The following is a 15,678-nucleotide window of genomic DNA, read 5'->3' as shown; positions in this document are numbered from 1 at the left end:
GAAGCCATTGCAGTCATTAAGTGCCAGGCGCACACAACCTCAATGACACTAGTTGCCCAGGGAAACAGGTTAGCAGACAAGCATGCAAAAGCAGCTTCTCATGTCACACTTAATCATGCAACTGAGGTTCTTCTAAATGCCCCGCTGGTACCGCTCACACCTGAAAATAACGTCATGCTGTCCCAACTCCAAGCATTTGCAACACCAGCAGACATTACTTATTGGGAGACCCAAGGGTTGACCAAAGACGCTAACGGTCTATGGTCAAAAGGAGGAGTGGTAGGAATTCCTCAAGTAGCAGCCCCTGTTCTTATACTACAAATACATGGTTTAGGCCACAAGGGACTCAAGCAAACAATGGAGGAGGTAAGTAAAAGGTTTTGTGCAGAAAATTTAAAACAAGTCACAGAAAGTATGATTTCAAGATGTCTCACTTGTGCTAGAAACAATGTCCAAGGTAAAAAAGTAGGCCACCATGAACACTTACTGCCCCCACAAGGGCCATTTCAGGAATTACAAATCGATTTTACACACATGCCAAAGGCAACAAACGGGTGTAAAATTCTTTTGGTAATTGTTGACAGATTCAGCAGATGGCCAGAGGCTTTTGTGGTAAGGAAAGAGGATGCAAAAACTGTAGCAAAGATTTTGTGCAAAGAAATTATTCCCAGGTGGGGTTGTCCGGTCAGAATCAGCTCTGACAATGGAACCCCATTCACTGCAAAGGTAACACAGTCCATAGCTGAACAGTTGGCTATAGATTGGAAGTTCCACATACCATATCACCCCCAGAGTGCAGGTGTTGTTGAAAGAATGAATCGCACACTGAAGGACAAACTGAGGAAGGCAACGGAGGGTACCTACCATAAGTGGGACCAGTACTTACCTGCGATTCTTGCTGAAGTCAGAATGACTCCAGACCCAAGAACCAGGTTATCTCCTTTCGAAATTTTGATGGGGAGACCCTTCCCAACCCCATGGACACCGAGTCCATTAATTCTGATACCTGGAGACTTGCAGCAGATACAAGAGGAATATGTAGCAAAATTGATTGAAAAATTGAATAGTGATTATGGTGATATTTCGCTCTCGTTTCCTTTGCCAACAGGTGCACCGACCCACCCATTCAAACCTGGAGACAGAGTCCTGGTGAAGGCCCTCCATAAGTTGAAGTCGCTGGACCCACCCTACGGACCCCCTGCGACAGTCCAGGCAGTGACCAGAACTGCGGTGCTGACAGACGACTCCCCTGTGTGGATCCACGCATCGAGATTGAAGGAAGCCCCACCTCTGGGTCCCACGCGCGCGGACCAGAGCGAGTGACCGGTATCAGACGAGTTCCAGTTGGATCCAGACGGAAGCATCAGTACAATGCCAATGTACACCTCTACTCCTGGAAGAGTTCCCATTCAAGCAGCAATAGCACTCTGTGCAGCAGGCACAATGCTGGCAACCATGGTCTGGTTGTTTGCAGCATGTTCTCACCACCCTGAGGACCTACCCTCGATATGCCCCTCCTTACCCAAGAAAGTGATAAATGCAAGAGACATTGACGTCTCCACTTTGGAGTTAAAACCAAACTTATTAGATACCAAGGACAACATATGGGCATTCATTGCTATCAACATATTGAACTCTTCAGATTTTTGCCTTTCTGACCACTACAGTTCCCATGATTTATTCTCAACCTGTCTTCTAGCTGTTCCCACTCCAGTTGATGTTTTACGAATGCATTATGGTACAGTGTGGGATGACTCAAGTATGGAGAACACTGATGTATACACACATCCAAATTTGTACGCTTATTGTAGCAATGTATCCTCATATGCAGTCACAAGAACAATGGTAGAGGTAGAAACAGGATATGTAACCTCCGCTGAGGTTTGTTATGACATGACCTGCGATAGAAGTCACATCCCCATGTGCACACAACCTGGTCGCCAGCCTACATATTCAAAAGAGTATAATGCCACCTGTTTAGAGCCTCGCCCGTGCAAGTCAGTTGCCAACAATATGACCTGTACCCATACAATTGTTCAACCCAGCTATGTAAAAAACGTCCAGCTCCCGAAGGGATGGTTACTGACATGTGGAGCTCACAGCTGGACATATGTCCCAGGAAATATAACAGGGGGACCGTGTACTCTTTCCCGCCTCTCAGTGATACTACCCCCAAAATCAATTGCCCACTCACGATCCCCTAGATCCTTGGGATATACTCTCCCAAGCGACTGTAACTCAGCAGTACAGTTGCTCTCTGAAGCTGAGTACATTGCTCTGGCCATATCCCTAGTTGGAGTCCCCGGCCTTGCTACAGAAAATCACAGACAGCTGAGTAGGGTTGCTTGTGCACTTGCAAAAGGGTTAAACCACACCTCTAGTGCTCTGGCTGAATTATTAATGGATCTCCAGGGCACTAGACAGGCAATACTACAAAATAGGCTGACCATTGATTACCTCTTGCTTAAGCACAACATGGGATGTGATTCTTTTGAAGGTATGTGTTGTTTCAATCTGAGTGATCACTCCAAATCAATACAAAGCCATATTAAAACACTAAGTGAGTTAGCAAAGGAAATCAAGGAAGATATCAGTAGCAATTGGTGGGACTGGGTTTTTGGGTGGTTGCCTGGTACTGCATTCATCCAACAGCTGATAATCACCATAGTGGGGGTAATCATGTGTATAATAATTCTATGCTGTTGTGCACAGTGCATTCCTAATCTCATATCCATGTGTAGGGCTTGCATACCCACAGCAACCACACAGGGAACATACTCAGGAGGACGCATGGTGATGTTCTCTGGGTGATCCCGCCCTTTTACAAAAGGTTGGGATCAAAGGTTGGGTTGAAAGGTTTTATTAATGTGCGACTTAAATCACCCCGATATTAAAATATATACAGCACATCAAATCTATCTTAAAATGACATCATTGCTCCAACTAGTCAGCAGCACATTCCTCCAGACAGTGCTTTACAGATACATTAATAATTAACACTCTAGAAGTTCCAGACACCTTTGAGAGACAGAATACAATACCTGTATTTCAATACCCAGTTGGTATATTACCATACAAGCCACTGTGACAGAGATCTGAAGACTCAGACCTAGTCACGCATTGTTGTTAAAAAACCTGGTCCATTGAGAAATTAACACATGCACAAATTCTACCTCTGCCAGTGTTTACAGAACAACACATGCTATTGTTTTTGCTGTCTCTACCATGTCTGTTCTATTGTCTCCACTACTTCACATGGGCACACCGGTTTAACCTGGTTCTTTCCCCTACATCAGGGTGTATATAAGATTGACCTGTAAATAAAGATTTCAGATGCATTTTCACCAACTTAAGTGTCGTGATCATTGCATCTCCCAGCTGGAGAGAGGCTACTCACTAAAACCAGGGAGTTGAATCCATAGGTCTGACTGCTGCTAAAGTGATCGTGCAGCCACCTCGGAAGGAATCAAGCTAACACTCCCCAACAAGCTAGATGAACTGAGACTCCTCAGCGACAAGAGGGAACTCGGTCACAACACCCCAGTCTTTTGCTTTACTGAAACGTGGCTCCATGAAGACATCCCTGAGAGTGCCCTCCAGCTCCCAGGCTTCAGCCTCATTCGAGCAGACCGTGACAGCATCCTCTCTGGGAAAAAGAAAGGGGAAGGCATCTGCTTCTACATCAGCTCCGCCTGACGCTCAAACACCTCTGTACTGGCCAAGAAATGCACACCAGAACTGGAACTCCTCCTCATAAATTGCAGGCCAACCTACTCGCCCAGGGAGTTCTCCTCCTATGTCCTTGTGGGTGTGTATATCCCTCCTGATGCAGAGGTAAATGCTGCTCTGCGTGATCTCAGTGATACCATCATGCAGTGGGAGATGGCCCTCCCGGACTCGCTGTTCATTATCTTGGGGGATTTTAACAAGGCTAACCTCCGTAATGAACTACCCCGCTTCCACCAGCACATCACCTGCCCCACCAGGAGTGCCAACACCCTCGACCACTGCTACACGGCCCTGAAAGATGCATACAAAGCGACACCGTGGGCAGCCCTATGCTCATCTGACCACTGCATCATCCACCTGGTACCTACTTACAAAAGGCGCCTGGAAACCTCAAAACCGGTCACTAAGTCCTCCAAAGTGTGGTCAAGTGAGGCTAAACTTCAACTTCAGGCCTGCTTTGACTGCACAGACTGGGAGGCTCTGGAATCGCCTAACCTGGACGAGTGGGCAGACAACGTATCGTCGTACATTGGCTTCTGCGAGAATTCCTGCATCCCTACAAAATCCTTCAAACTATATCCAAACGACAAACCGTGGTTCTCAAAAAGACTACGACAACTGCGACGCAGCAAAGAAGCCGCACACAAGTCTGGCAACCAGGAGGACTACAAGAGGGCGAGAAATGACCTAAACAGGGCACTGAGGTCTGCAAAGAAGGACTACGCGGAAAAGCTGGAACAAAACCTCTCCTCAAATGACTCACGAGCTGTATGGAAAGGGCTTAAGGCTGCCACCAACTACAAGCCTCCCCCTCAGCATGCTACACCCAGCAATGAGCTGGCAGAGAGTCTCAGCGACTTCTACTGCAGATTTGAGAACCAGCCAACACCTGCAGGACTCCCACAGCCGCCTGCACAATCCTCTGACATTGACGCCCTGGGCCCAAACTCGCCCCCACCATCAGTGAGAGAGGCAGATGTGCTGAAACACTTGCTAAGATTAAATGCTAGGAAAGCCTCTGGTCCGGACGGAGTGTCACCAGCCTGCCTGAAAACTTGCGCTCGTCAGCTTGCTCCCACCCTCTCTTCCATCTTCACGAGGTCCCTCCAGGGAGGCAAAGTACCTGCGTGCTTCAAGAGGTCCACCATTATCCCTGTCCCCAAAAAGCAGGGAATCCTCGACCTCAACAACTTCAGGCCCGTGGCACTTACATCCGTGATCATGAAAGCTTTTGAAAGCATGGTGCTCCCCCTCCTTAAACACTCCACAGTGGGACTGCTAGACCCACACCAGTTCGCGTACAGAGCGAACAAGTCCACTGACGATGCCATTAACATCTGCTTGGAGCTCGTCTATGATCACCTGGACAGACCAGACTCCTACGCCAGGATCCTCCTACTGGACTTCAGCTCTGCATTCAATACCATCAGCCCGAGAATACTGCAAGACATTCTTGCCGCGATAGGAGTCCACCCCACCCTACGCCTGTGGATCACAGACTTCCTCTCCAATAGGTCATAGGTTGTCAGGCTGGGCACTATCTCCTCACAACCTAGGATCACCAACACAGGAGCCCCACAAGGCTGCGCCCTGTCGCAGTTTCTGTTCTCTCTATATACGAACAACTGCAAATCCACGTCGGACTCTGTAAAAGTAATCAAATTCGCTGACGACACGACCATTGTCGGTCTCATTACCAATAACGATGAGAAGGAGTACCGCCACCAGGTCGAAGGCGTCTGTCACTGGTGCAGAGAGAACGGATTGGTTCTAAATACAGCGAAAACTGTGGAGATGATTGTTGATTTCAGGAGATGCGCCCCCACCCCGCCCCCAATCTGCATCGATGGCAAGGAGGTGGAAAGAGTCACCAGCGTCCGCCTTCTGGGCACAACCATCTCCAATGACCTGAGGTGGAAGGCCAACACTGCCTCCACACAGAGGAAAGCCCAACAGAGAATTTTCTTTCTCCGCCAACTAAAAAAGTTTGGTATGGCCCAAAAACTTCTGACAAACTTCTACTCTGCTACAATCGAATCTGTCCTATGCTCTTCCATCCTGGTCTGGTACGCCAGCTCCTCTGCCAGCGACAGACTCAAACTGCAGAGGGTCATCAGATCAGCGGAGAGGATCATCGGGAGATCCCTTCCCTCACTGGACCTCCTTTACCACTCCAGGCTATACTCCAGAGCATTAAAGATCACCAGTGATCCCTCACACCCAGGCCACCACTTCTTTAGTCAGCTCCCCTCGAGCCGGAGGCTCCGGTTCCGGTCCATCTTCACCAAGACCTCAAGGCATAAAAACAGTTTCTTCCCCTCGGCTGTCAACCTTCTGAACTCTCTCCACGTAACTGCCTATCCCCACACCACAACACCATGTCTGCACTGAGGCACTCTGTACGTGGATAGACGCGCCCTAGCTCAAGCTGACTCTTTTTGGGCGCTTTTGAGTGTTTCTTTGTGTTATAACTTATGCTACATTGTCTTTCTCTGCATCTGGTATAATGTTCTGTTCCTTTCTGACTGCTTGACTTGTCCTGTTATCTGTACCTATATCCTGTATCAGTACCCTGTACGTGCCAAGACCAATTCCGGGCACGACCCAGTCGTGCTTGGCGATAATAAAGATTCTGATTCTGAAATTGGCTTGGTAAGCTCAGTGACCCCTGAATCTGCACACATACCCGTCGCAACAGCCTTCACCGCCGCACGTCGGGAACCTGGGCCACCCACTCTGCCGTCTTAATGACTGCAGAGTTCCTGTGAGGCGGCAAGGAGCCGACTTCATTGGCTCCTGGCCCTGTCTTTCAATGTAAGCCAATGGGAGTTGCTTACATTGAAAGACAGGGTCAGGAGCCCCGCTCACAGGGCTCTGCCGTCATAGAGACAGGCAGAGCAAGTGAGCTGCAACTGGAGATGGCGGGAAATCAGCAGCGGGAGTGACGAAAACAGCAGATGCACACAGTAGCGATTAATTGAAAACTACGCCCTGGCAGCCAGATAGCCATCAAAACAGGGCGTAGTTTTCAATTACGGTGGTCCGAAAGTAGTTAAAGGACTTCCAATGCGAGAAGGTTTTAACAGATTTTTCTCACCTAAGGCTTCTTCCAGCCCTTATTAGAAGTCTTAAGGTGGCCACTAACGGTCCAATTTCTAGCGAAACATCGTTCGAGCGATCAGAAATTGAGATCGGATTGGTTGTAAATAATCTTCATTGGTTGACACAATCGATTAGTCCGAATGAATTTTCGTCGAACCAAAATTTGGATTTTCTTGTAGGTTGTGATAGATAGGAAGCAAAGATTGGTTCGTTGATGGTGTAGTGAACGATGTATTACAATATTTCACTTCCGATCAGAATTTCTGATCGCTCGAACAATTTTTCGATAGAAATTGGACAGTTAGTGGCCAGCTTAAGTCCCTCGCCGCAGCTCCGATCCTCCACATTGTCCCACTGGTCGCCAGTAAAGATCGCAACCCTGCAAGCGGGTCGGCTCTTCTGTGTGGGCAGTCATGCCCGCGCGTTCATGTCATCTGGCCTGTACTGTGCCAGATGATGTGCAGGCGCAGAAGAGCCACTGAGCCGGCAGGAGTTTGCCATCTTTATGGGTGGCCAGTGGGGCTGGAAGAAGCCCCAGTTGAGTAAAATCTGTTTAATCCTTCTCACATAGGAAGTCCTTTAAAGTGGACCTGAACACTTGCACTGGAAGGAAAGAAAATAGAGAGAAGTACACCCTGTATGTATTTAGAGAGTTTAGCCTAATTCCCCCTCATATGTGACTAATCACAACTGTAATTTGATCTCTCAGTTGTGTCAGCTGGCTGCCTCGGCAGAGCAGATATTTAGTAAACACAAAATGTTAACCCTATGTCTGCTTCCATGAAAGCAGAAAGTAGACACACTGCAGATTTGCTGCAGGATTTCTATCCGTTGTAAGAAAGAAATGTTTTTCTTGAAAGGTTATTATGCTGTTACTTATCTTTTAGAGCAGAGAGCAACTTCTGAGTTCAGGTCCGCTTTAAATGCAGTGTTATATGAATGTCAGGCAACGGGAATAGGGCAAGCTGCTTTCAAAATGCTATTTGCACAGTATTTATACAGTAAAATAATTGTGTTCTGTTTAAATATATCATCTTACCTGATCATTTAATTTGATGAAATAAAGCAAACGTACGCTCCGTGTCTAAATCAGTGGACAGTGCTGATTGGTTGCTGTGGTGTGTCAGGCTCATAGCCAGCTCTAATGGAATTTTATTTGTCAGTAATTCCAAAATTTGTGCGAAAGTCTTTTTCCTATCTTCAGCTGTCTAAAATAAACCAAAAATGCTATAAACGCTCTGATTAACAGCCCTACACACAAGGCTAACACATCGCAGTGCACAAGTTTATTTAATGTCACATAATTAATCTCTTCATTCCACCAGTACATTTATAATACTGTCTGACGAAGACCTAAACAAATGAACGTTATCATTTTTTTTTTCTTTTTTGTTCTTACTCAAGGCTCTAGAGCGTGTTGCGGTCGGCCAAGGGGTAAGTAGTTTTGTTTACTGAATCTCATGTATCTGTCATCCTTCTAATTTCTGTTAGCGCATAACCCAAATATTAACTTACAGATCCCCAGCTGCCTGAACTTAACTACTTGCACTGCATGCTTGTTTGGGCTCGCTTTTGCATGTATGTGGTTTTATAGCTTGGCTTGTTTTACAGTATGACTTTAGTTGAACTTTGTTTGTGTAAAAGAGCGTTTAATGACATTAATAGAGTATACATAGAGAAGTAAAATATATTGCCTGAACCAAGTAAGGAGCGATATTTTCCAATACATCTGACTTCAGTTAAAGCGGATCTTCAGTCTGTTAGGTAAAATCCAGCAGCAATTCTGTAAAAGAAAGTTATAGTTGCCTGCGCTGCCTTCTCCCTTGAAGCTGTCCCGAAGTCCCCTAATCACATGACTTCTGTTGCGTGGCCCCGCCTCCCCTCCTACTCGTAGAAAAATGCCAAGTTTTTTACTTCAGTAAACTTCATGCCGTTTTTCTTCGGGGAGGCCGGAGCCACGTGTGGGAAGACTGGTGATTTGGGGTCTTCGCGATGGCTTAGAAGAAGCAGGTAGTGCAGGTAGGACAACCAGGTGCTTTAATATAAAGCACCTGGCTGTTAGTGCTCAATCTACTTAAAGCCTACCTCAATTGCCAAATGAAATGATGAGGTAATTGTGGTTACGTATAGTACTAGTCCTACAAAAACAGGTCACTGTGATGGGAAGTACCTGGCATAGGTGCGTATAATAAGCACAATATAATAGAGGGTAAGGAATGTAAGGTAAACATAAGAGATCTTAAAATGTCTAAAAAAGCTACACTGTTTAAACGCTTTACCTTGCAAAATGAGGTAACCAATAAAACTCCTTATTAACCTCCTTGGCGGTATGATCCTCAGCTGATTTAATTGTCTAAACGCAGGAAAAAAATCATTCCACAGTGAGATCTACAGCAGCCCCTGCACAAACTCACTTCCCCGGGATCTGCACTGCAATTCACCCACCTGTCCTCCGCATGGCGCTCTACCCTATGGTAAGGTTGTTTTCTGTAGTCATGTGACAAACTGTCTTACCCGAGGGCTCGAGAGCCTCTGAGGACCAAACTAAGTCATGCTGCGAGTGTCCAGATCCATGGGAGGTGAGTTATAACTGCCGCTGCACGCACGCTGCTTCCCTATACCTTCCAGTAGCTACCCCGAGCCAAGCTCGGGTTTACTGCTCTCAGCTTCTTTTTTTTTTTTTTTTTTTACTGAGTCTGGCGCTGGGTTACCACCAGGGATATTAACTACTTCCTCTCTATTTTTACCATTTTAATCTTTCGGAGGGATTTATTTTAATCCTTCGGAGTGATTTATTTAGAGGGAATGCAGGCACTATATCAGTCCCTCAAAAGCGCAAGTGTTTGCAATTAGTTACTGTGATGTGTGGTGGGTCCCAGCCCAAAAGCCTTTTTGCTTGTTGTCCTTTGCATTAAATAGGCATGAACAATATTTTGTCCTACTATAATGATAAACCAAACACAATTTCAGTAACGTTTGTTATTCACCATAATATTTCTTTCTGAATTTTATTGTTACATTTTTGGACAAACTAGCAGCTGAGCTCATTGCCTTTGGAGCCTGTCCAGTGCTACCTGGGGAACATCAGTATGATCCTGGATAGAAACTGCACCATAAAATGCAGGAGCATATGGAATATTTCCCAGAATCTGGAATCCTAAGTTGTAGTGAAAAAAGAATTGTTAGAATTCCTGGTATAGGTTGACAATGGCTTCCTCTAACAATATATAAAACACCACTATGATATATCGGGTACTAAAATAATTGTAGTGGAGAACAGGAAAGTCACAGTCTTTCAATATGCTATTAATAAAATTAACTGCACTGCAGGCCCATAGGAAAGTCACAGTATGCTGGTTGGTGTAGTCCACTTTCAAAGCAGAAGATGTACCCACTACCAGTCCTTGAAGGAATCCCAGTAGTTCCTCGGGTCACACTTCAAAATAGTAATGAAAAGGCTGACATAGCGTTACATTGTATGATAACAGTCCCACCAGCAGAACCTCGAGTGGGCACAAAGGCCAATCACAGCAGACCACCATTGGTGTGTGAAGCCACCCCCCCTTGATGTCCTCTGGTATCAAGAGGTATAAACAATGCTTATCATCTGCCCACCAGGAGTCCAGCAAGCCAGTATTTGCTTGAAAGTGAAGTTTTTGGATACATTTAGAAAGAGTTAGCACTCATGCCAAGGTACTATCTTCTTCTTTTTTATCCTGAGAGCACCTAAAAGCTGTATTATGATCCTAGGATGTCACCATCAAAGGTAGTGAGGGGCACAATGAAAACCCCATTTTTTCTTTGCTGTTTGTTTCTTTATTGAAAACCTTTAGCCCTAAAAATGAAAGCACTTGACTACTAATACTTTTTGATTCAGACTGATTTAACTAAATACTTGTTAGATTATTTAATAGTGTAAGCATTGTATATAACTGACAATTATGTTTCCTGTTTTGCTGTTTGTTTTTGCTTTTACAAGCTCCCTACTGAGTCCTTGTTTTGCCGAGCAGTGCTTCAGGTCATCTGCAAGGAAGTCTTTGGCATCACACAAAGGTATGGAGAATGTAAAGGGAACCCGAGTTGAGAGTGATATGGAGGTTGCCATATTAATTTCTTTTTTTTAAACGGTGCAAGTTGCCTGGCCATCCCCCTAATCCTCTGACTCTAATACGTTTAGCCATACACCTTGAACATGCATGCAGATCATGTGCTCTGACTCAGGTCTGACTGGATTAATTGCATGCTTGTTTTAGGGTTATGACACAGACACTACTGATGCCAGAAGATCGTATACGTATGCTGAATGCTGGCTCTTCCTGCTGCCTGCAAAAATCTACGGCGGCGTTAAATACTTGGAGGGAGATGTATTTTGGGGTCCAGCAACTGCGTGTGCTCCGAATTACCCTTATACACCTGTGCAGCATTACACTGCTGCTATGGGGCGCCTGGTTTCGATGCCTGTAGGCAAGTGCTGTGCACCAAAACCACCTGCTTTGAGAAAATCAACAGGACTGCCAGGCAATTGGAATTTTATAAAAATGAAATAAATATGGCAACCTCCATATCACTCTCACCTCAGGTTCACTTTGTATGAATTGTAGTACAGTACCATAGTAATACAGATACACAAATAACAGTGTGTCAAATCAGCCAGCTGAAATTCTGAAGTCATCAATTTGAAATGCTGGGTGGCTTTTTAATCACTAATTTAAGCACAAATGGCTTTAGTTGTTTTCAAAGTAACAGCTCAGAAACTAACTTTATTACCAGTATTTTAAAACCATGTATCAGGTTAACACATGCTGTGTGCTGCTGTACTCCTGATGCATTGTCGAATTAATACTCATGTGCTGTTGAAGTGGACCTAAACTCTTGCACAAGAGACAAGAAAACACAGAGAAATCCACCCTGTGTGTGTTTATAGAGAAGAGCCTTTCTAATTCTGCCTTCGCCCTTTTCTCTGCTCTGTTTCCTCACTTCTATAACCTTTCCAAATGGCTGTTTATCTTAAATACTGAACATTTCACTTGTTTTACTGCATGAGCTAATCTTTGTGACTTGGCATTTATGAGGTATTTACCACACAAGTCTGTCATTTACCTCACTAGTCAGTTATTTTAGTTTTCATGCGGTTACACCCTTAATGAATTCACATTTTATATAATGTTTGGTAAAATCTGTTGTTTTCTGCTTTATTTATGTGTTAATGCTAAGTGAAATGAAGCCAAAGAGTAATGGAGTTAAAGTCCTGCCCCCTCCGCCTACTGATACATGCGGGTCGGGGGGACAAACTGAGAGCAGGCATTGTTTGAGTGAGGAGAAGGGGTAAGAGGGACTTATTAGCTGCCACCAGGCATGGGCTATTGCTATATACTTTTTAGTTTACAATGTCTACCATTGGAAGTTACTCATTTTTTAGTTATTAAAGGGGCAGTATGGCGAAAATGGCTGATTTTAGTTAATACAATAAATAATGTGCACAAGAGGCTCAAGTTATAAAAAGAGGTAAATGGCTGGTGAAAAGTAAAGTGGTGTGTGACAGCACATATTGCTGCAGCTGGGGGGGGATGGGAAAACACAGATAAGTAGGAGGTCAGAAGAGCTTATTAACCATGAGGAGGGGGGGAGCACCTGCAGTTCTGCTTAGAAAGATCCTTTCCCTGTGATAAGAAGTTACACGCTGCTTGCGATGTGGTGTTTAATCTCTGCACAGTCTCTGGCTGAGTTTGCCCCTCCTTTCTCTCACACAGACTCTGCATGTGTCCTCGGCAGAACCAGAGCCTCGTGTTCACATTATTTATTTTATAAACTATAATAAACTATGTTTGCCATACTGCCCCTTTAATTGTTCTTCTAAATAGTAATGTCTGCTTTGCAGAATGCTGGAGCTCAGCACTCCCTAGTCACTGTTCCTTTTAACTTTAAAATATCTGAGGAGATGTGCTTACTGGTATGAAGTAAAAGTAAGTGTGAAGAAATCAGTGCTTTTATCCATGTGTGGGGATTTTCTTTCTGTGTTATACTGTGAAACTGATTTACCTGCTTGCCTTATTACTTACAGTACTTTCAATTGTATTCTTATTGCTTACTGCAAATTTCCCAGTACCTTTTTGTTTAAAAGCTAAATTCTACACAAGGGTACAACTCAGTTGCAATTATGATCAGCTAGTCCCATGATAGTGATCCGCCCATTCATGTAGTGATAGTGATCCGCCCATTCATGGACAGGTAGCATGTTGATCTCACTTTGAAATGCTGCCGATGAGCCACAACAATTAGTTTCTAACCCAGTTCCAACCTGCTGATTCTAGAGTGATAACCACTAGGATAATAATGGCTAGAGTTGATCAGTTTGTTCTGATTTGGTTGATGAGCAAGTCTCTGATTGGCTGGTTTTAACCATGTGGTTTTTGTGTCACTTCTGTTCAGTAGTGCTAGGGCTAAGATGGGGAACAGAAGGGAGACATGAGCATACCACTCCATGAAATCTCTTGAAGGAGTTATGTTGAAAGTGGCCATCTGTAATGGTGACCAGAGACTATGAACAGCCAGCGGGAGTGTACAGTGTAGTGTCAGCTCTGATGTTCTATTGTGGTCTGATGCATGTGCGGGTGGATGCATTTCAACCATAGTCTATATGTGAAACGCATCCGCTCTTTCAGAAAAATTGCGGACAACACAGAAGTGCGGTCCGCTTACCACGATGAATCAAAAGGGTCAGTTGCAGTCTGACAAGTGTGAACGGATCCTATTTATAAAATAGGATCTGTTTACTGTCAGTTTTCCGATACAGTAAAGCAGACAAAAAAAAGTCCATATTCTGCTGTAGTGGAACACAGCCTTAGAGCAGAAGTACCAAATGAATATGTCCATAAAATAAATAAATGATGCTCAGCAGATGAGGCTGTGCCACTGTGTAGGAATTCTCCGATTTTTATTGCTAACTGTGTCTGGGAATAAGGGAAACAAAAGGTGGTGTTTCCAATGATGGTGAAAAAAACACACAAGATCTTTTTTATAATAGAATGGAAATAAAGATATGTCCACATTTTGAGATCTTTGCATTTTTAAGGCCTTCTTTCACTTGAATTGATTCGACATTAAATGAAAGGAGATCTTTTTTGTGAGGATACAAATGGCAATAAAATAAGAGAGGAATTTAAACCCTTTCTCAATCTAATCAAAACGTAAATAAAAAAAAAAAAAATCATATGAATTTTTTTTTCAGTTGGAGTAGCAATATCCTCTTTCTCAACTCAGTGGCTTTAGAGCTGTTAAAGATAGATCTGGCTAATGAAATGCTAATAACATTTGGTTGATAAAAATGTTATGTTTATTTTATGTACAAGTATGCACCTTGGACCTGGACTAATCAAAATGATCAACTACTGCATATGATCAATCCACTTCCAAGATTCATAAATGTGCATACATTTACATAAAATGTACATCAACTCAATATTAACGTCTCACTGGTAGTCTTATATTGGTGTATTGCAAAATATATTGATTTGTGTATTTATTTTGTTGATAATGATGTTTTCTCCATGTCAGGCAATTTATTATCTAACTTTTCAATTTACTTTGAAATGTAAGCAGCATTACACAAAGTTTCAACAATTGTTTCCCTTTAAGGTCCTATTCGATCGTTCCACATCGTGAGAATGTCATGAAAATGTAAGAGGATGATAAGATAAATGTTTTTATTCTATTCATTGTTGTTATATTTCCTTTCACATGTATTGAACTGTGACATGACTTTATTAACGAATAGGAGCGTTTATGCAGATTTGCATTCATTATCCATTTAAGCAGCCACCCAGAGTCAAGATAATTAATTGTGTCTCCTATCTCACAAATTTAAACTTGAAGTTTTCACCTACCTCTAAAAGAAAAAAAAACTGGGGTATCTACCAACCCCTTGAAGCCATCCTGTGCCCTCGCAGTCACTCAAGGCTCCACCGATCCCCCGCCGCCAGCTAGTTTCGTTTTTGCAGACTCAGTCGGCGGGCCGCCACGCGTACCTTTGCACGCATTAACGCTGGTGAAGGAAGCTATCGCGGACATTAACGCGTACATTTTTAAGCATAACAGGTGCAATGCATAATTGTTTGTGTTGCACCTGCAACGCGTAAAAACCTACATGTTAATGTCCGCGATAGCTTCCTCCACCAGCGGGAATGCATACATAGGTACGCGTATCCGGCAGCAGTAGTAGTCGGCAAAAACTAAACTGGCTGGGGACCGGAGGAGTTGTGAGTGACTGCGAAGGCACAGGATGACTGCAGGAGGCTGGTAGATGCCTCAGGTAAGTGAAACTCCTTTTTTTTTTTTTTTTATTTGAGTTAAGGTCCCCTGTAAAGCAGCAGGGAAAGCCATACCATCCCCGGAAAAACAAACTCCACATATATAAGTAGAATAATAGTTGTTCTACTTACATAACAGATGTATTGTATGGTGCACGTTTTTATTTTATTGAATTTTATGCAGTAAATAAAGAGAAAACTGTTTCAGGCATTTGACTGCCTCTGACAAGCCAATCCTGATGTCATTTCCTCCCTTACTGGGACAAACTAGCAGCGCTTTTATAAGCACCAGTAATTTAAAAAGCTCTTGCTAATGTAGTGCAATTTGTGATTATTTAAAAACCACATCCCTCAAATGGTATCACACACACAGCATTACATTAGCAAGAGCTTTTCAAATCACAAGCACTTAGAAAGCACTGCTAATGAGTTCCAGGCCTTACTCTTTTTTTCTTTTTTTTTCTCCTAGAAGCTGTACTGTTATTTCTACCTTGCTTTGTAAACACATGTGAGCACAGCATAGATTGTATTTCAACAGCTC

The 15,678-nt window shown here is 43.8% G+C and overlaps 1 protein-coding gene across 1 annotated transcript in view; it reads left to right on the top strand.

Moving 5' to 3' along the window:
- Positions 1 to 15,678, top strand: part of METTL25 (methyltransferase like 25) — a 231,543-nt gene that overhangs the window by 147,876 nt on the left and 67,989 nt on the right. Inside the window, exons 8-10 of the mRNA XM_068276853.1 lie at positions 8,236 to 8,265; positions 10,811 to 10,884; positions 14,467 to 14,508. Coding sequence (XP_068132954.1) covers positions 8,236 to 8,265; positions 10,811 to 10,884; positions 14,467 to 14,508 — 146 coding nt within the window. The remainder of the gene's footprint in view (positions 1 to 8,235; positions 8,266 to 10,810; positions 10,885 to 14,466; positions 14,509 to 15,678) is intronic.

The sequence above is a fragment of the Hyperolius riggenbachi genome, chromosome 3 (assembly GCF_040937935.1).
Source record: "Hyperolius riggenbachi isolate aHypRig1 chromosome 3, aHypRig1.pri, whole genome shotgun sequence".
Classification (NCBI taxonomy): Eukaryota; Metazoa; Chordata; class Amphibia; order Anura; family Hyperoliidae; genus Hyperolius; species Hyperolius riggenbachi.
This window is presented reverse-complemented; position numbering and strand designations above follow the sequence as displayed.